The following is a 20573-nucleotide window of genomic DNA, read 5'->3' as shown; positions in this document are numbered from 1 at the left end:
TAATGATGCTTGGGACTATCTCAAGAGAATGTATTCTCTTAAAGATGTTGCCCATATACGTAATCTTCAAGAAAAGGTTCGCAATATGGTTCAAAGAGATAAAAGTATTAGAGAATACTATAATAGCTTGTCCGAGCTATGGGAAGAATTAGCTCTCCTTGAACCAAGGTGGCATTGTCCACAAGATATAGAGCTTCGCCAAAATCAAATAAATGCAGAGCATTTTTTTCAATTTATTAATGGTTTAAGACCAAGATTTGAGACAACCAAGTTCACTCTTCTCCATCGAGAGAAGGTTCCCTCTATTGAGAACACAATTGAAGAATTGAGTATGGAAGAAAACCGACTGAAAAAAAGAATCTCAAAAAATGATAATGACTCAGTTTTAGCTGTTTCAAGACCAGGAATCATGTTCATCCATATAAACCTCCACATATTGGAAGAACATATGATGAGAAATACGGAAGTAAGGTGGAAAGAAAATAAGTAATTTGTTATTATTGTCGTGAACCTGGGCACGTCAAGACGTACTGCCCAAAGTTAAAGAAGCCTTATAAAAAGAAGGTTGCTAATGTTGAAGCCCAGCAAGAGACAAAAGAAACATCTATTGGAAGTATGCCATTATCTCAGCTAGTGGAGGCACTTCAACCACTTCTTAAAGGAGCTTCCCCATCTGCTAGAGTTGCGGTCTCTTCAGTAAGCATCTCCGATCCAGGTAAACCTCTTTGGCTTCTTGATTCTTGTGCATCTTTTCATATGACCCCTTGTAATAACCTTAATTTTTAGGTTTTTATTTAAATATATTTTAATATATATTTCATAACAATGTGATTTGGGCCCGGGATCCAAGTCGCGGATCCGGGACCCATAAAGGGGTATTTATGCCTAAATATTTGCGTTATACTAAAATAATATTAATATTAGTAATAAAAGAGAAATATACATATGTATATATATATATAGCAAACTCGAGGACCCACATGGATCCGACTTGCGGATCCATATTGATGGGGGGTTAAATTGTATGAATAGGGTTAATTTTAAATAAAACTAATAAGAATAAGAATAATAATAAGAAATAAATAAAATTTTAAAATTTTTCTTATTTATCCGAGGATCCACAGTTGGATCCATTCGGATCCAACTTGTGGATCCATATAGCTTGGGGTCGGGTTACGGGTCTCGGGTCCGGACCCGAGCCGCGCCCCTGTGTAAGCCCTTTTAATGAAAGGGACAACCCGATAAGGGTTGCCCGTTAGGTCTGCAACAAATCAAGAAAGGGGGGGGTGTTAAATTATGTAATTCAATCTTGTAACTTCGTATATATATTTTACATGTATAAGGTAATACATATACATATATATAATATATGTATATGTATCTACCTATTATATATGTAAAATATATATATAATTCTATCTTTAGTCTTAGGGGTAGTTTAGACATTTTTACACATATTCTTTTTCGAATATGTTTTGTAATTTCTTTTTCTTTTTTATTTTTTCTTTTTCATTTAATAAATGCCTTGTACCTACCTTGGGAGGGGCCCAACACACTAGTCGTTGGACCCCTCCAACGGTCACATTTGTGACCGTTGGAGGGGCTCCAACGACTATGTGGAGCCCCTTCCAAGGTCTCCTTTAGCCCTATAAATATGGGCACTCTCTCTTGTATTTCGGTGTGGTTGTTGGGATTTATTGCCCAACCATTTTAGTGTTTATATAACTTATGAGTGCATTTGCACTTTTGTGATTTCGTATTTTGTGCTTTTGGTGCACAAGTGTTCCAAGTGTTCTTGGTGTGTGTATGCTTGCACATTTATATCGTTCCTTTGACTTTAGTATCTTGTTGAAGATACTTTTACAGGGGGGGGGGGGTCGGCGATAAAAGGGAGGTGGAAGAGGGGGTCTCACCCTCTTCCCTCGTTTCTCTCTCTCTCTCTCTCTCTCTCTCTCTCTCTCGTGTGGGCGAGCATTGGGGAGGTGGAGGTCGCCGGAAAGCCGCAGCCACCCGCAGCCATGGTAGGTACCCCTGTCACGGCAGCAGTGGGTGGAGCAACATCAGTCGGCCCTACCCACGCGACTGCAGCCTTCGATCGCCGGAGAGATCGCCGGAAAAAAACTTCAAAAAGGTACGGGCTCTCTCTCTTGAAATCGGGTGAGAAAGGGGCTATAAACTGGATTCCATGTAATTTTTGGGAACTCTCATCTTGGAATTCCTGTTTTTTTTGGGCTTTCGATGGGTAGAATCACATGGGATTAAATTGCGAGTTTTTTTTTCACATGCTCCTTGCAGAAGGATTTAGTTTCAGCAAGCTAGGGAAATTTCAACTCGTATGGGTTTAGGGTTTCAGGATGGCTTTTTGAACCTATTAAGAATCTGGTTCCTGGATTTAAAACTGATTTTAAGTTCGATCAGTGATTTAATATGAGTTGGGTATCACTCGTTTTGTTGGGAGTTCATGATTAGGATATGAATACATTGATTTTTCTTGTTGTATGATGTCAAAATTTGTGGATTTACCCTGATTCCAATTTAAAGCTATTCAGATTTTTCAGCAAGTCTCAACGCACTTGCATGGGTTCACGATTTGAGGTGGTTCAACATACCAAATTTTGATTCGTTGTTCACATGTTAGTTTTGAATCCCCTATTGCATAAGGGATTTATGGTACGTATGAGTAAGGTCTGCCAAGAATGCGATGTAAGAGGATGCACAACAGATACATCATGTAACACCTCTTCTAGTAAGACCAGACCAGAAGACCTTAAAAGAAGTGTCCTGGAAATTTTTGTGTTTCATGGGTTTGTTTATCCTATTAACAGATTTTCTTTTCACAAACTGTTGGAGTCTGTCTCTAATGGCTAACAGCAGCTGTCTCTAACACATTCAACTTTCCAAATACCTAATGATGCTTCGATTGAAGTGGTTTTCATGAAGAGTTTCAGTGCTTCACTCATTTCTGGAAATTTTAGGGAATATTACTAGAAATATAAAGGTGTTCATGTATATTTACCAATGACTTGTTATGCCCATACATCATATTCACAAAGGAAAACCTCACTCATAGGTATTATCCACTACAAGCCAAGCACCAACTCTTCTACAAGTATTTGAGATTCTTTGCATGACATGTTATTAAGGGGTTGGTTTGGGTGCATGAATAAAATGTTACACGTAAAAAAAAAATCATTTCTACATCTCTATCAAAGTTCACCAGCCTGATCTGAACCCCCAACCGAGTCGGGGCTGAACTCTAGCCAACAGGGTTGGCTAGGCTTGGTACAACAACAAACAACAACAACAACAACTACGCCTTCATCCCAAAACAATTGGGGTCAGCGATATGAACCAAAAAAGAAATTCATTTTGGGTCTTCCACATGAATCCTTTTCCTCCAATCATTTCTATCCAATGCCATGTCCTCGGTGAGGTTCAAAGCATTCATATCCTTTCCTATCATCTCCATCCAAGTCTTCCTAGGCCTACCCCGACCTCTTTTAACTAATATATTTTCCCATTTCTCCAACCTTCTAACTGGAGCATCATTAGGCCTTCGACGAATATGTCCAAACCACCGTAAACGATTCTCTCGCATCTTATTTTCAATGGGTGCAACACCTACCTTCTTACGTATCTCCTCGTTCCGAATCTTATCTTTTATTGTATTTCCACACATCCATCTAAGCATCCGCATCTCAGCTACACTCATTTTTTGAATATGATGTCTCTTGGCAGCCCAACATTCCGTACCATATAGTAAAGCGGGTCTAATAGTCGTCCTATAAAACTTTCCCTTCAACTGCAATGGCATTCTACGATCGCACAACACTCCAGTTGCACTTTTCCATTTCATCCACCCAACCTTTATCCTATGATTTACATCTCCATCAATTTCTCCATACTTTTGAATAATGGATCCCAAATATTTGAAATAATCATTCACCGGTATTTCTTGCTCACCAAGCTTCACTACACTCCCTTCACTACTTCGTTGCTTACTAAACCGACATTCCATATATTCAGTCTTACTCTTACTCAACTTAAAACTTCTAGCTTCCAATGTCTGTCTCCATAATTCTAACTTAGCATTAACCCCAGCTCTAGACTCATCAATCAAAACAATATCATCAGCAAACAACATACACCACGGTACATTTTCTTGAATTGATCTCGTAAGCTCATCCATCACTATCGCAAATAGAAAAGGGCTTAAAGCAGATCCTTGATGTAACCCAACCGTTATCGGAAAATTGGTTGTCACCCCTCCACAAGTGCGGACATTGGTTACTACTCCTTCATACATATCTTTAATTATACTAATGTACTTGAGAGAAACACCTTTCTTCATCATTGTCCACCAGAGAATGTCCCTAGGTACTCTATCGTATGCCTTCTCTAAATCAATAAAAACCATATGCAAATCTTTGTTTCTCTCTCTATATCTTTCAATAAGTTGTCTAAGAAGATGTATAGCTTCCATAGTTGATCTTCCAGGCATAAAACCAAATTGATTCTCCGATATCGTGACAACCTTCCTCAACCTAGACTCAATCACCCTCTCCCAAAGTTTCATAGTATGACTCATGAGTTTTATACCCCGATAGTTTGTGCAATCTTGTATATCACCCTTATTCTTATATAAAGGCACCAAAGTACTCTTCCTCCACTCATTAGGCATCTTATTTGTTCGCCAAATCAAATTAAAAAGATTTGTCAACCATTCTAAACCTTTCTCTCCCAAGCATTTCCAAGCCTCGATAGGTATACCGGTGCTAGGCTTGGTAAGAAAAAAAAAATTATTACGTGTATACTTTAACACTTAGTGTTATTTTGATTCTAGAGCTAGATCTTTAAATTTGCAAGTTAAATTTCCAGATTTAGTTATATGCATGTATGGTAATTTTAATACATGTTATGAATGAGATTTGTTCATATGCTTTGATTTGATCGGACATGCCTAAGTATTATGCTATCGAAAAATTTGTTTAAGTGCATATACATACATGAAATCGATGTGTGTGTAGCATGTACAATACTGCTTGATTGTCCACATGTACTTATAAATAATAAATGAATGCATGTGTATAAAATGATTTCATGTACATGAATAGTGAACTCATGCACATGCATAAATATATTATTGTTTCATGCACATCTTTAAATTTGTCGTACATATGCATTGAAAAGGCGGGTAGAAAATAATGCATAGAGGCATGTGATTGATGATTTTTGATTATGAGTACATCGATGGTCAAATGGATTATCAGGAGGCTGGGTGAGCCTCGAGAACAGGTCGTTCTATGTTTTAGTTGTTTTAATGCATTGCAACAAATCAAATGTGATATTGTTGTTTTACCGCACTGTTCTCTGTGGCCACGGGTTGTGGTCTCGTGAAGAGTTTGGCATGCTGTTTTGCAAGCTTACGTTATTAAAAATTTTACATGTTGATTTGCAAATGTAAAAGAGATGAATTAATAACAAGATAAAAGAAAGTAAAGAACAGTGTAATTCATTTTTCTCCTTGATGTCCCTGCTTTAGCGTGGGAATCTTGGATGTTGCGGTTTGGGGGAAACCGTGAGGATACAAAAACTCTGTGTGCGTATTGTTGCCCCTGAACCCGATATTGAGGTTCTTCTCCTGATCATGGTTTTAGGGAGAGTCCGCCACTTTTCTTGGGGGTGGTGTGTTTTGACATAGCTATTGTTATTTTGGTATACCAATAAAGTGGCGCCAGTGGATGTTGTTTTCCATGGTGTCCCCGACTTTGGATGTTGTTTTCCAAGGTTCCGATAGATGGTGTTGTTTCCTGATATCGGTCGAGGGCTAAGTTTGGAACTCGGTAATAAAATAGAAATTGTGTGTGAAGTTACCCCGGGAACCCTACTTGACCTCGGGGATTGTACCCGTTTGGTGTATCCGCGGGCAATGGTAAATTAAGAAGAGGAATTTAAAGATTGTGTGCATTTAATAGGACATGCATATGGAAAGATGGGAGCTTAAATGAAAGATAATACGGGTTCATACATTGCACCTAAATCATGCATATTCTTGCTATGCATTAGTTCATGCATGTTTACATGTTCACTTGGTTGTTATATATTGATCATTGCATGATATTGATCTATTTTGCATTCAAATGCCCTTATTGATTAAATTATAATCATTGTTACTTACTTAGTGTTCCTTCATGCTTAATGTTTATTTTATTTTGCATGAATGATTAATTGCCTTATAATTTGGTTATAATTGTATCCTTCTAAAATATTACCTGGATCTTATTTATGTTCTTTTTCTTATTTGATTCATTAGGGAAACATGTACGCAGAATTCTTTGGATTTTTTACCATCTTCTTTTATTGGTTTTTCCCAGACACAGGTGATCAGTGAAATCGACTCGCTTCTGAGGGAATACGAGCGCCACATTTGTTTCAGACGGCTTCACTTACGGACATAGTGGCTCTACTTTTGTTTTCTTTTAGTTCTTATTTCCTGCAATTTGTTATTTCACTTTTAACATTGAATATGAGACTCTTATTGATTAATTAAAAAAAAGAGTACAGTTGGTTGGTTATGGATGATAAATGTAAGTTTGTTTGTGGTGTTTAGTTTTTCAACTGAAATTGGAACTGTAAGGACCCCAGGTCTCTGGGAAGTTTTTCGCAACTCTTAGAAGAAAAAAAATTCTGCATTTTTCAAAGGTACGAGTTGGGGTCGTTACACCCCTAACATAGAATTATTGTCTCAATATCAGAACTCAAGTGGTTCAAACGTTTTGACTGTCGACGACGCTTCTCTTGAGATTAAGGGAATAGGATGTTTTGAAAATTCTTCTCAAAACTCAAACAAATTTTGTTTTCCAAAAATGAGATATATACCCAAACTTAATTTAAACCTTTTATCCATATCTCAGTTAACTGATCATGGGTGTAATGTTTCCTTCTCCTCTTGTGATTGTCGAGTACAGGATCACCAGTCAGGGAAGCTGATTGGGGAAGGCCATAGAGAAGGAGGCTTGTACTACATAGATTTTTTGGATTTTCCCAAGAACACACTGTGTTGCAATGTTCAAAAGTTAGATTTGGATCTTTTGCACAAAAGATTTGGACATCCTTATATATCCAAGATTCAACACTTTCCGAACATGGAAAAATTTTGTAATTTTGAAACTTTTACATGTGAAAATTGTATTCTTGGAAAAATGAAAAGATTTCCTTTTCCGAAAAGAACTTTTGTTTCTACACGACCACTTGAGTTGATTTATTCTGATGTCTGGGGCCCTGCACCAATTATATCAAAAGGTGGGTTTGTTTATTATGTTATCTTTGTAGATGACTTTACACGACACTTGGATTTATTTTCTTAAACATAAATCCGAAGTCTTCTCGCATTTTAAAATCTTTAATAATATGGTCAAAAATCAGTTTAAAGAGGACATTTCAATATTTCGTACCGATTCAGAGGGAGAATTTCTATCAAAGGAATTCAAAGATTATTTAAATCAATATGGAGTTATACATCAAAAGTCATCTCCCTACACTCCTCAACAAAATGGTCTAGCTGAAAGAAAGCATAGGCACATTATTGAGACAACAAGAACCCTCCTCATATCACATCAAGTACCAAAAATTTTCTGGGCTGAAGCAGCCTTAACTGTTGTTTATCTCATCAATAGAATGCCCTCTTCGTCGTTAAACAATATTTCTCCAATCGAAAAACTTCTTAAACAAATTCCTGATTACTCCAGGTTAAAGGTATTCGGGTGCAAATGTTTTGTATTCTCAGATAAAAATGATAAGCTTTTCTCTCGGTCTATTCCTTGTGTCTTCTTAGGATATACAAGTCATCAAAAGGGTTATAAATGTTTTGACTTTAGAGATAACAGATTATATGTCTCAAGAAACGTATCCTTCTTAGAAAATGAAAGTCCATTTTAAACCAAAGCATCTGCAGAAAGAGATGAGTATTCCTTTCTATTTGATTTAGTCTTAAATAATGAAGAATGTAACGTTGAGCAAGATGATCAAAGTGATATTTCTCCTATTGAACCAATTAGTGATAACCAAGAGTTCATTCAATATTCTAGACGAGGAAACTCAGAAAGACCATGTGTCCTTGAAAGATACTATGTAGAATCAGAACCCAAGATGTCAACAAGAAAGTCTACTAGGATCTCAAAAATTCCTGAGAAATTTGTGTCATATAAATCTTTTTCGCCAAAATTTCAAGCCTTTATAGCCTTAATTCACTCCTATGAAGAACCTCCTAGTTATGCTATAGCCAAAACTCAACCGGAATGGGTAAAAGTCATGCAAGTGGAATTAGAAGCCTTAGAAAAGGCAAACACTTGGACTATACAAGAACTTTCGCCTAACAAGAAACCTATTGGTTGTCGATGGGTTTACAAAGTAAAGACTAAAAGAGATGGTAGTCTTGAGCGGTTTAAGGCTAGATTAGTTGCCAAAGGCTACGCTCAAGAATATGGAATAGATTATGAAAAAACATTTGCTCTAGTAGCCAGAATGACCACAGTTAGAGTCCTAATTGCCCTTGCCTCTATAAAGCAATGGTCATATATCAAATGAATGTTAAGAATGTGTTCCTAAATGAGAGTTTAACTGAAGAAGTATACATGGATCCACCTGTAACGACCCCAACTCATATCTTTGAAAAATGCGAATTTTTTTTTCTAATAGTTGCGGAAAACTTCTCAGAGACCTGAGGTCCTTACAGTTCCAATTTCAATTGGATAACCACATACCACAAATAAACTTACATTTATCATCCATAACCAACCAACTAAATTCTTTTATTAATGAATCAATAAGAGTCTCATACTCAATGTCAAAAGTGAAATAACAACAGCAGGAAATAAGAAACTAAAAGAAACAAAAGTAGATTCACTCTGTCCGTAAATGAAGCAGTCTGAAGCAAATGTGACACTCGTATCCCCTCAGAAGCGAGTCGATTTCACTGATCACCTGTGTCTGGGAAAAACCAATAAAAGTAGAGGGTCAGAAATCCGAAGAATTCTGCGTACAGGTTCCCCTAATGAATCAAATAAGAAAAAGAGCATAAATAAGATCCATGTAATATTTTTGAGAAATACAATTATAATCAATTCATAAGACAATGAACCATCCATACAAAAATAAACTAAACATTAAGCATGAGGGAACACGAAATAAGTAACATTGATCACAATTTAATCAATAAGGCAATTAAATGCAAAAGAGATCAACATCATGCAATGATCAACATATAACAATCAAGGGAACAGATAAACATGCATGATCTAATGTATAGCAAGAATATGCATAATTTATGTGCAATGCATGAACCATTTATTATCTTTCATTTAAACTTCCCTCTTTCCATATGCATGTCCAATTAAATGCACACAACTTTTAAATTCTTCTTTTTAATTTACCATTGCCCGCGGATACACCAAACGGGTACAGTCCCCGAGGTCAAGTAGGGTTCCCAGAGTAGCTTAACACACAAATTTGTATTTTATTACTGGGTTCCAAACTTAGCCCTCGACCGATATCAGGAAACAACACCATCCATCGGAACATTGGAAAACAGCATCCAATGTCGATGACACCATAGAAAACAGCATCCACTGGCGCCACTTTCTTGGTATACCAAAGCAATAACAACAGTTGTGTCAAAACACACCACCCCCAGGAAAAGTGGCGGACTCTCCCTAAAACCGTGGTCAGGAGAAGAACCTCAATATCTGGTTCAGGGGCAACAACAACGCACACGGAGTTTTTGTATCATCACGATTTCCCCCAAACCGCAACATCCAAGATTCTCACACTACAGTAGAGACATCAAGGAGAAATGAATTACACTGTTCTTTACTTTCTTTTATCTTGTTATTAATTCATCTCTTTTACATTTGCAAATCAACGTGTAAAAATTAATAACATAAGCTTGCAAAACAGCATGCCAAGCTCTTCACGGGACCATATTCCGTAGCAACAAAGAACAGTGCAGTGGAAACCATAATATCACTTCTGATTTGAGCAATGTATCAAAATAACTAAAACAGAGAACAACTGGTTCTCGAGGCCCACCCATCCCCTGATGATCCAATTGACCATCAATGCATTCATAAGCAAAAATCATCAATCGCATGCCTCCATGCATTATTTTTCACATGTTTTTCAGTGCACATTCATGTATGCAAATTTTTGTGCATGAAACAATAAATTTATAAGCATATGCATAAATTCACACACCCACATTAAATGCATGCTTTCATGACATGCACATACTTATGTCAAAAGCAAGAGTTCATTCATGAATCGTTCCAATTAAAACATACGAACAACTATGCCATCTTGACCCTGCAAAAGCATCTAAATTTCATATGGGTATATGCACAAGTACACTCTCTTACAACAATAATTTTGAACAAGCATTACTTATCAAGTTTAAGGACATAAGAATTATCATCCTTTGTATGCATATGATTAAGTCTAATACACTTGGCATATTTTATTCTCATAAGCAACAAAAAATTGGGCAGATCCACTCCAAATTGCATATTCTATATATTTCCCTTTTTGTAAAAGAATTGCTGCTCCCATGACCTATGAAAATAACTAGGCAATGGTACCTCAATCAAGCACAACAAATTAAGCTTAAGCATGTTAGCATTTTCATTCACCTCTATGCGAGGAGCCAAGTCTAACACGATTGGCCACTCTCCTAAAAATTAATGTACTAGGCTGAACTTTCATCCAGTTACAGGCAACTGGCCCAGCCGAAACTAGTCGGCTGGGTCTGTCCACTGCCAAAGCACACTGAAAATAATTTGTATATAATATTTTTCTTCTTCTTTAAATCCATGCTCAGTCGAGTACTCGGCTGCACCCAGGTCGGCCTGTCAGGGGCTGCCAAATCTAGCCGCAGGCTGGAATGGGCCCAACAAGGTCTGGCATGCCCAGCTGAGCCTCTCGACTGGGCTGCCAGGTGCCCATCGAGCACCCTGATGGGTCTTATCTAGCCCGAACAGACCCCACCCATGCCTGGCAGGGCTTGGTACGCCAAGCCAGATTCAATTGGCCCAACAGCCAACCCACAAGGTTCCGAAAATAAATAAAAAAATTCCTCTTACAATAGCAATATCAGAGCATTGATATAAACGAAGGCTGAAATGTATATGAGTAACTTAAATATGCATACACAGCAAGACACCTATGGCCGAAATCGTGCTCTTTGGGATTTTATGCTCAACAAAGCCGAAATCCGAAATTGGGTGCTAGAAGACCCATCAGCAGGACATGGTATGCAGATTTTGAAGTCACGATTTCACATAAGAATAACCCAAACATGCATTTTAATACACTATTCTATATGAATCCAAAAGAAAATATGATTTCTAACTTAATCCTAGCATTAAATCTTGTTGACAAATCATTTAAACAATGTTAACACACTAGGTCGGCTGCTTGTCATACCTATGTAACTACCTGTATATACATGTACATAGGCAGCCGCACATATATATGTATATATGTAAAACCTGCCCAGATATACCTAACTTCAAGAACATACGTTAGCTTAGCCATGGATATTAAAACAACTATTCAGATTTCACTCCTTCTCATTGGCTTTGCTAGAATATTACATAGAATACGTAATGAGTTATGGATACCAGACCCATACTTTCTAGTGCAGAAAAAGAAAAGACAGCATGATATACATACACAAGATCTGTAGATGAATTTGCATTTACTCACATGTCTGAATATGTAAGTTCCGGAACATATTTACATGAACATGGAGATGAGATCAATATGTTTATCTTTCAAACTCATGACTAATGAATGCATCAATCCCATATCACACACGCTTTTGCCATAAATCAAAAGATTAAATGTCTACGCCATAAACCACCATGAATCTACTGATTTCTTATAAGTCAAGCATAAAAGAATTCAGATTCTTATGGATTCCTTAAAAACAATACCTAAATCGAATTTAGGTTCTTTTTCCTATTCGAGCCAAAAGAAAAACCCGTACCTCTATCCGGCGTTAGGTGGCTGCTACAACAGCGTGAGGTCAATCCCTCGCTGCTGCCGTGACAGGGGTATCTGTCGTAGCCTGTGGTAGCTGCTGGTGGCTGCAGCTTTCAGACGACCTCCACCTCTCTGATGCATGCCCACACGAGAGAGAGAGAGAGAGACGGGGGAAGAGAGACTGAGTGAAGAGGGTGAAACCCCCTCTCCACTCTCCTTTATCGCCCCACCTCCTCCCCTTTTGCTGAGAGGCGCGGGGTTCGGTTACGCCTGCTGTAACCGGCCCCCTTCTCTCTTGATGCTCTGCAAGAATCGTGATCGGGGCCCCCTCTTTTAAAGGCTACAGCCCGATATCGGGTTTTAAAAACCCTACCGGGTTACGAATCCGGGTCGGGTCCGACCCGGGTCTAAGAGTTCCTCTCTTTTTTTTTCGTTACTTACCTGCTACGGGGGACGCGACTCGGGTCCGAACCCGGGACCCGGTGCAGATTCGATGGTTATTAGGGTCAGCAAATTTGGACCCGCTACCCATTGCGAAGTGGATCCATAGGCTGGGTCCAAATGGATCCAACTGTGGATCCCTTACATATTTTTATTGATCTTTTTATTAATTTATTATATTATATATATATATATATATTTCAAATATGATATTATTCACATATGGATCCTGGATCTGAAAGGTGGCCCATAACATATAAATTATGCAAATTTATGCATAAAAATTTGTGGTTATTATACCACCACCAAGAATTGATGTTGATAAAGGAAAAACTCTTCCTCTAAATAAAGCTTTATATGGACTTAAACAAACTTCGAAGGCTTGGTATGATAAATTTAGCAAGGCGATGCTTGATTTTGGTTTTCAATCTTGTCTTACTGACACTGCTTTGTTTGTTAAGAATTCTAATGCAGGTATCATTATCCTCCTTCTCTACGTCGACGACATGATCATCAGTGACAGTGACAAACAGGGAGTGTGCAATATTAAAAAAATTCTCAAAACTCACTTTGAAATTAGTGATTTGGGTTTCTTAAAGTACTTTCTTGGTATAGAAGTTGCTTATTCTTCTAGAGGATATTTGCTAACACAATCTAAGTTTGTTTGGGATATTGTTGTCAGGTCAAGCATTTCAGATGAAAGACATGTGGACACTCCAGAAATTGTAAATGTCTAGATGAAGAGTGATGATGGAGAACCTCTTGAAAACCCAACTCTGTATATACAACTCATCGGAGCTTTGTCATACCTTTCCATTACAAGACCCGACATTGCACATGCTGTCTATACAGCCAGTCAATTTCAACATGCTCCAACCTCTATCCATATGGGAGAGGTTTTGCGAATTATCAGATACATTAAAAATTCTATATCTCGGGGTCTATTTTTGTTTGCTTCTTCTAATCTCAAGCTTTTTGCTTATACTGATGCAGATTGGGGAGGTGATCCAAATGATCATCATTCAACGATAGGTTTTTGTGTCTTCTTGGGGGAATCGTTGATCTCGTGGAGATGTAAGAAGCAATAGAAAGTATCCCTTTCATCAACAGAGGATGAATACAGAGCAATGGCTACTGCAATTATGGAAGTAGTTTGGCTTCGACGACTGTTTTCCGACATGGGAGTTGAAAGTTCAGAAGCATCTGACATGTGTTGTGACAACAAAAGCTCTATCTACATTGCAAGCAATCGGACGTTCCACGAACGTACCAAGCATATAGAAATAGATTGTCATTATGTTGGGAGGAATTCTTGCGCGGTACCATCAATCTTCCCTATGTTGCTTCAGAATACCAGCTGGCCGATTTCTTCACCAAGCCTCTTGTTGCTCCTAGATTTCACTTTCTCTTAGGCAAACTTTTGGTTATCCAACCGTAAGTTTGAGAGGGGTATTAAAATATGTAATCTCATAGACAACTCATATCTCATATGTAATCTCATAGACAGCTCATGTAATCCCCTGTAATGTTTTTCTTTCTTTTAGTTAGTTTAGTTCTAGTTTAAACCCAACTAGAACTCACTTAAAACCCAATTTTAGGACACCTTTAGGCTTCACCTTTTTGACTAGTCAAAAAGGTGCAGCTCCAAGGGAGTCGTTGGGCTCCCAACAGCTCTAATAGAGTCGTTGGGAGTCCAATGACTCCCTTGAGGCTCCTTTCCCCTTCTTCTATAAATATGGGGTTGTTTCCCCTTGTAAAGTAATTCTTTGTTCTTTGTTCTTGTGGGAGTTCTCTCCCAAGTTTATGAAATCTTGTTCTTCATTTTATGTATACCCTTTTTTGGGTATTGTGTATGAGTGTGAGCTCTTTTGTGTGAATGCCTTTGTTTCGTAAATCCTCTTTGTCAGTGTTGAAGAAACAATCCTTGTTAGGGATTGCTACATTCTTTCACTCACATTAAAGTATTAATAGGATAATAAGGAATAAAAAGACACTCTTAGGCATGGCTTGATTTAGTATAAAATGTTTAAAAAAGCTTACAAATTCAATCCATGGTGGGATTTCAAATGTCAACCGTGATGAAGATCTAGATGAACACAAATCTATTTTAGGCTATTGTATCTATTTGGGTAGAAACCTTCTTTCATAGAACATCAAGAAACAAAAAAGCATAGCAAGGTAGAAATCTTATTTCATAGAACAACTAAAAAAAGCATAGCAAGATCAAGTATCAAAGATAAATATCAAGTTATAGTGTGCATAGTAACAGATAATATGGATAGCATACTAACAGATAATTGGATAAGAAACCTGGCAAGCTATGTCACCTGGGTACGGGTGCGGGTGCGGCTACGGAGTGTATGACACGGTAATTCCAAAAAATGTGGTTACGGGGACATGACTATATATATATATAAGAAAAGAATTTGATATTTTGAATATAAAAGAAACATAAAATGAAATTTTTGAAAAAGAGAAACGGGAATTTGATATTTTGAATATAAAAAAGTTAAAATGAAATTTCTTAAAAAGAGGAGGGGCTATTGGGATATTTTTCTCTCTCTCTCTCTCTCTCTCTCTCTCTCTCTCTCTCTCTCTCTCTCTCTCTCTCTCTCTCTCTCTCTCTCTCTCTCTCTCTCTCTCTCTTTTTCTTCTTCTCATGTAATCGAAGGTGGAAAGAGGGTAGGAGTTTTGAAAAAGGGGTGTCGGGTGAAATAACGAAAACAAAAAAAGGGTTTGGGGTCGGGTCCAAGCTTAACCCAACCTGGACCCAACAAGTTGTAACACTCGTGTTTTTCAAAAAAAAAATTAATAATAATAATAGTTTTGGATCATGGTTGGATCCGATTGGATTCGGGTCCAGCTCCCCCCCCCTGTGTTTCTATTTAAACCCCAGGAGAGCGGGAGTTTCTGTTTAACGCAACCCCCCCCCCCCCACGCAACCCCGACCCTCCCCTGAAAACCCCAGACACCCTGCTCTTCCCTGAGAACACCGACCTCCTCCCTCCTCCCTCTGCATCTTCTTCCCCCTCTCGTCGGGGCCCCTCCTCATGCTGACAAAAACTGACCTGACCCCCCCCCTCTCTCAGCCCCGTCTCGCTCGTCGGGGCTTCGTTGGAGGCGCCGCCTCTCTCTCTCTCTCTCTCTCTCTCTCTCTCTCTCTCTCTCTCTCTCTCTCCGGTGGTCACCGAAAACCACCCACGGTGGTTTCTCCCACCACTCTTTCTCCTCTGTTTCCCGAAAGAAAACACAACAGCAATAGCGTGAGGCTGCAGTTGTCCCCGTCTAGCCGGTCGGGAGGGGTGGCTGACGCTGCCCCCTCCCCCCTGCTGTCACCACCTCCGGTCTTGCGTCCTTCTCTCACGTCTCTCTGTAAATCGAGGAAGATGAGGGGTGCCGCCCCTCCTGCCTCCTCTCTCGTCTCTCTGTAAATCAAGGCAGAGGACGAGCACCGCCCCTCCTGCCTCCTCTCCCGTCACCCTGTAAAGCGAGGCAGAATAAGGGCGACGCCCCTCTTGCCCTTCCTCTTTTATGTTAGCAGGCAGAGGCGCCGCCCCTCCTGCCCCCTCCTCTTCTCTGTTAGCAGGCAGGGGTGATGCCCCTTCTTTTCCCTGTTAGCAGGCAAGCGATGCCACGATGACGTGATATCAAGATAAGGCTCTTTCCCTGACGTTTTGCTCTTGAGGACATATTTGTAATTTGGTATAAAGGTCTCTTTGAAATTTCACTTTTCATATAAACTTTAATTATTAAAACCTCGTTTTGAATATATTTGGTTTCAATGAACGTACGAAGTTACAAATCCCATTTTGTAAAGGAAAAGTTTGCCTGTAATGTGCCCAAGTTCCGTTGACTTGTTATTTCAAACACCATTTTCCGCTGAACTGCTATTTTAAAAGTTACAAGTCCGGGATTTTAGGGGCGTTACAGAGGTACCCGTATCGCACCCGGTACCCGTACCCAGTTGCCATAATATCTCTTCAACATATTATGGCAATAAGAATGCAATTGCATTGGAACCCAATCCGATTTTTCATGATTTCAAGCACTATTAACTATAATATTTTTTATTTGAGAAAGAGTGGAGATAAAAAGTTGGTAGAAAATTCATGACAACATAGAATCAAATTATTTATATTTTCACAAAAGGTTTATCAAACGAAGGCACAATTATTTGAAAGGCAAGTTGTACTGGTTTAAACACGAGGCACAACTTGGACGGGAGTGTTAGGATATCTAGCAATAGCATGGTTGTAATTTGTATCAATATTAGTAGCAGTGGCGGACTTGTAAAGTTTATTTTATGTTCTTTAGCGTTCAACAATTATTGGTAGAATATGTGATATAATGCAATGCTCTTTTTACAGCTGTTTTATTATATACAGTAAGGACCCATAGTGTTGGTCGATTGTTGAAAGATTTTAAGGGCCATGGATGGGTTTTTTCATCTCTGAAACTCCACTCCACAAATTTCTAACTTGCAAAATTTTACAAAAAAAAAAAAAACAGAATTTCAAGGGCTTCATAAATTTTCTCAAAATAATAGATGTAGATTAGTAAAGTAACCAAAATTTATCATGAAAAAAAATCTACGTGGCATGTGCAGTAACATGTTAACCCAAACCCTTTACATTGAAAATTTGTGGCATTGAAGTATCCAATCATCGGAATGATAAATATGGATTGATTTTTCCTAAAGTATATCTCGCTTGTTTGATGTATGAAATTCATTTTTCTTTTCCCCTTCATTTATCTCCTTTTTCCTGTATAATATAACGATCCCCTTATCTTGTTGCATAAATAACAAAGTTGAGATACATACCATTGTCAGTGCAAAGGCTAGGAGGGGGGCAGACAAGTCTATGGCCATTCTTCTTAACAACATGATCAAGACGCAGTCTGACATATCGGTTGGATGCAACACCACCTGAAACTACCTAGACAAGCAAGAAAAAGCAACAAGCACAAAGTTTACGAGTATGAAATGTGTTGACATGCTTCTTTAGATACAGAAGCAACAGAACATCCTGTAAACTCACATTACCATGCACTTTATTGAAGGTTCGATGCGCAAAGCCCATTCAATTGCACGCTCACATCGTTGCTCTAAATGTAGAACTGCAATTCTCTGCTTAGTAACATCGACAAGGTATTTAAGCATCTCTCAACTAATTTGTGAACTTCGGTACAAATGAATGTACATTGTTGAGCCACAATATGCAGAAACTGAGAAAAAACAAATTTAAAAGTTTAACCTGGAAAGAAGCTGCAATATTTGCACGTGTTTTTCTGTCTTTAGAATCTGCCAAAGAAATTGGAACTCTATCCACATTTCTGCATAAATAGGACATTGAAATGGCATCATACCACCTGTATGAGATTATGCTAAAGAATCGTATAACTGAAATGAAGCAAAAGGTGCCAAAACAATTATAGCATTTCAGGAGTTCACAAAAAGTGGCAAAACAATTATAGAATTGCAAGAAAATTACAGAAAATTAGATACAAAATGCCAAAAAGGACCATTGCGTTGATGCTAAGACCATACAATGATGCTATACTTCATAGGCAGATTAAAGTGATTGGTCACAAAAACTGGCCTTCAACCATAAATATTTTCAGGCAAGGGCTTCCATAAAAACACAGCCATCAAAGCCTAAAGCAAAAGCAAAGGTTTTCTTTCACAAATAGTTGGTTTTATTAGCCATCTGAAAGCATGTTTACAACTTGGCGGACGAGATTGGTCTACAACCGTCATCAAAAATCCAGGCATCAACCTGTTGCCATTACTTAATTGACATAGGCAGGTCATTGTAATTTAATAAGTTGGAAAATGGCTTGCAGAACTTCACAAGCAACCAACAGAACATATTCCTCAGGGTCAATGAATGGTTCTTTTTTGAGGTTATCACATGGCAATGAAGAAGTGAAATGCATCCTTGCATGGTATTATGTGTAAAAAAAAAATTATTTTCAATGTAACAGAATCATGTGATCCTTGCAAGATGTAACGCCTGTGAATTTTTGTTAAAATGTAATGATCTTTTTATATTTATATATATATATATGGAGAGATACATTTACATATATATATATATATTATATATTATATATATGTATATGTATATGTATATGTATATGTATATGTATATGTCTATATATTGAAGTTGATATTTTTTATGCTTTTGTGCATGTGTATCCGTGCCTTTGTGCACTTGTGAGAGTTCTCCTTTGTGCACACTTCGTGTTTCTAGCATTGTGTTTCTAGCATTGTGTGTATACACAAAGTCTCTTTTTATAGAGATTTTCACAGGGTATCAAAGCAAGGTCACTTGGAGAAAGAAATTTGTGTCGTTCTTCACAATATCGAGTGCCTCGAAAAGCATGCCTTCAACTTTTTGGTGATTGGCGTAAAGACTCTTCATCCAATATTTTAGAAGATTACTACAACAAGTAAGATTTAAAATCTTAGTGTGGTACATCCCCTTTTCTCTCATCTTACCTCTCTAATGGGTGAAAAAGACTCCCATTTTCTCTTGGTTTCAAGCTAAATGGATCTAATTATCACGTATGGGCCCAAAACATGGAAGCCCACATCAAAGGAAAAGGGCTTTGGGGTTACGTTCAAGGCTTGATTCTGGAACCGGAGCCTAAAATTACATTGATTAAAGAAGGCGAAATCAAAATTCTTGAGGGAGATGAAAGAACTAAGGCTCTTGAAGAGTATAGTAGAAAACATGAGTGAAAAATGAAGAACTTCAAGATCTTGTCATGGATTTTTTCCTCCGTTGAGACAAGAATTAACGTCAATATTATAAAGTTTAAAAAGGCTTCTCAAGCGCGGAAATACCTTGAGAAGATGTACACTTCTAGGGACTTGTCCCACAAGTATTACCTCTAAAAGAGGACTCTAACCCTTCTTTAAGGGGATGACTATAAGGGAGTATTTGGTCAAACTCTCTTCCATTTGGGATGAGCTTGCTATGCTCGAACCCAAGTGGAGTACAGAAGCAAACAACTTGAAGAAGATCGATTCTTCAATTTTTTGAATGGGCTAAGGCCCGAGTTTGAGCAAATTAGATCTTCTCTCATATCCTTCTTCACCTCTCTCTCTCTTGAAGACGTCATTACCAAATTAAGTGGAGAGGAAACTCGTATGGGCATTAGCAAGCAAAATCCAAGTGTTCTTGCAATGCCCACAAATCAAGAAGAGTGTGATGGAGCAAATGTTGTTTCTAGGCCCGAGAACAACTTGAGGACATATAAACCTCCACATTTTAAAAGCCAAAATCAAGGAACCAATGGTGGTCAAGGCGGAAGAAAGGACTATAGTAAAATTGTGTGTCACTTTTGCAAAGAGTCGGGTCATATCAAACCGGTTTGTCCCAAATGGAAGAAATTACTAGCAATGACCACCACGTCTTAACCACAAAAAGAGGAATCTACAAATGGAGCTCTCTCTCTAAATCAAATTATGGAAGTTCTTCAACCTCTTCTTAAGGGAGCTATTTCCGGTGTTGTCGTGTCTACTCCTCCTCCAGGTAAAACTTCTTGGCTTTTAGATTCGGGTGCTTCATTTCATATGTCTCCAAACATTTTCTCTCTTTCCAAATATTCTAAAAGTTCGTCGCCATCTTTTGTTTCAACCACAGATGGCACTTCTCTTGAAATTAAGGGAATTGGAAATTTTAAAACCCAAAACTTCTTTATTCCTAAAATTAGATTTATACCAAAATTAAATTTAAACTTACTTTCCGTTTCTCAACTCTCGGACCTTGAGTATGACATTCAATTCTCATCTAATAAATGTTTAATATAGGATCACTAGTCTGTGAGGTTGATTGGGGAAGGCTCTAGGAAGGGAGACTTATAATATGTGGACTCTCTTCAAATTCCTAAAACCCCCTTTTGTAATGTGGTCCAACATAAAGACATAAATGTTTGGCATAAAAGACTTTGTCATCCCTAACATCACCAAGTTGTCTTATTTGGACTTTGTTAAAAATCTTTGTAAAAGTATTGTCTTGTAATGATTGTATTATTGGAAAAATGAAAAGTATGCCTTTTGAACAAAGATCTATGTTTACCACTAAACC

The 20573-nt window shown here is 38.0% G+C and overlaps 1 protein-coding gene across 2 annotated transcripts in view; it reads right to left on the bottom strand.

Annotated features, from left to right (window-relative positions):
• The window catches only part of GCP1 (glycoprotease 1), a 160862-nt gene that overhangs the window by 32225 nt on the left and 108064 nt on the right, over nucleotides 1–20573 (bottom strand). For both annotated transcript variants that reach the window (XM_090015948.1, XM_090015949.1), the window contains exons 9-11: nucleotides 17733–17811; nucleotides 17522–17605; nucleotides 17300–17414 (exon numbers count right to left, since the gene is read on the bottom strand). In XM_090015948.1, coding sequence (XP_089872074.1) covers nucleotides 17300–17414; nucleotides 17522–17605; nucleotides 17733–17811 — 278 coding nt within the window. The remainder of the gene's footprint in view (nucleotides 1–17299; nucleotides 17415–17521; nucleotides 17606–17732; nucleotides 17812–20573) is intronic.

The sequence above is a fragment of the Nuphar pumila genome, chromosome 8, assembly GCF_984573655.1.
Source record: "Nuphar pumila chromosome 8, dmNupPumi1.hap1.1, whole genome shotgun sequence".
In the NCBI taxonomy this organism is placed as follows: Eukaryota; Viridiplantae; Streptophyta; class Magnoliopsida; order Nymphaeales; family Nymphaeaceae; genus Nuphar; species Nuphar pumila.
Note: the sequence above shows the minus strand (reverse complement) of the source record. Positions and strands in the feature narration are given on the sequence as shown.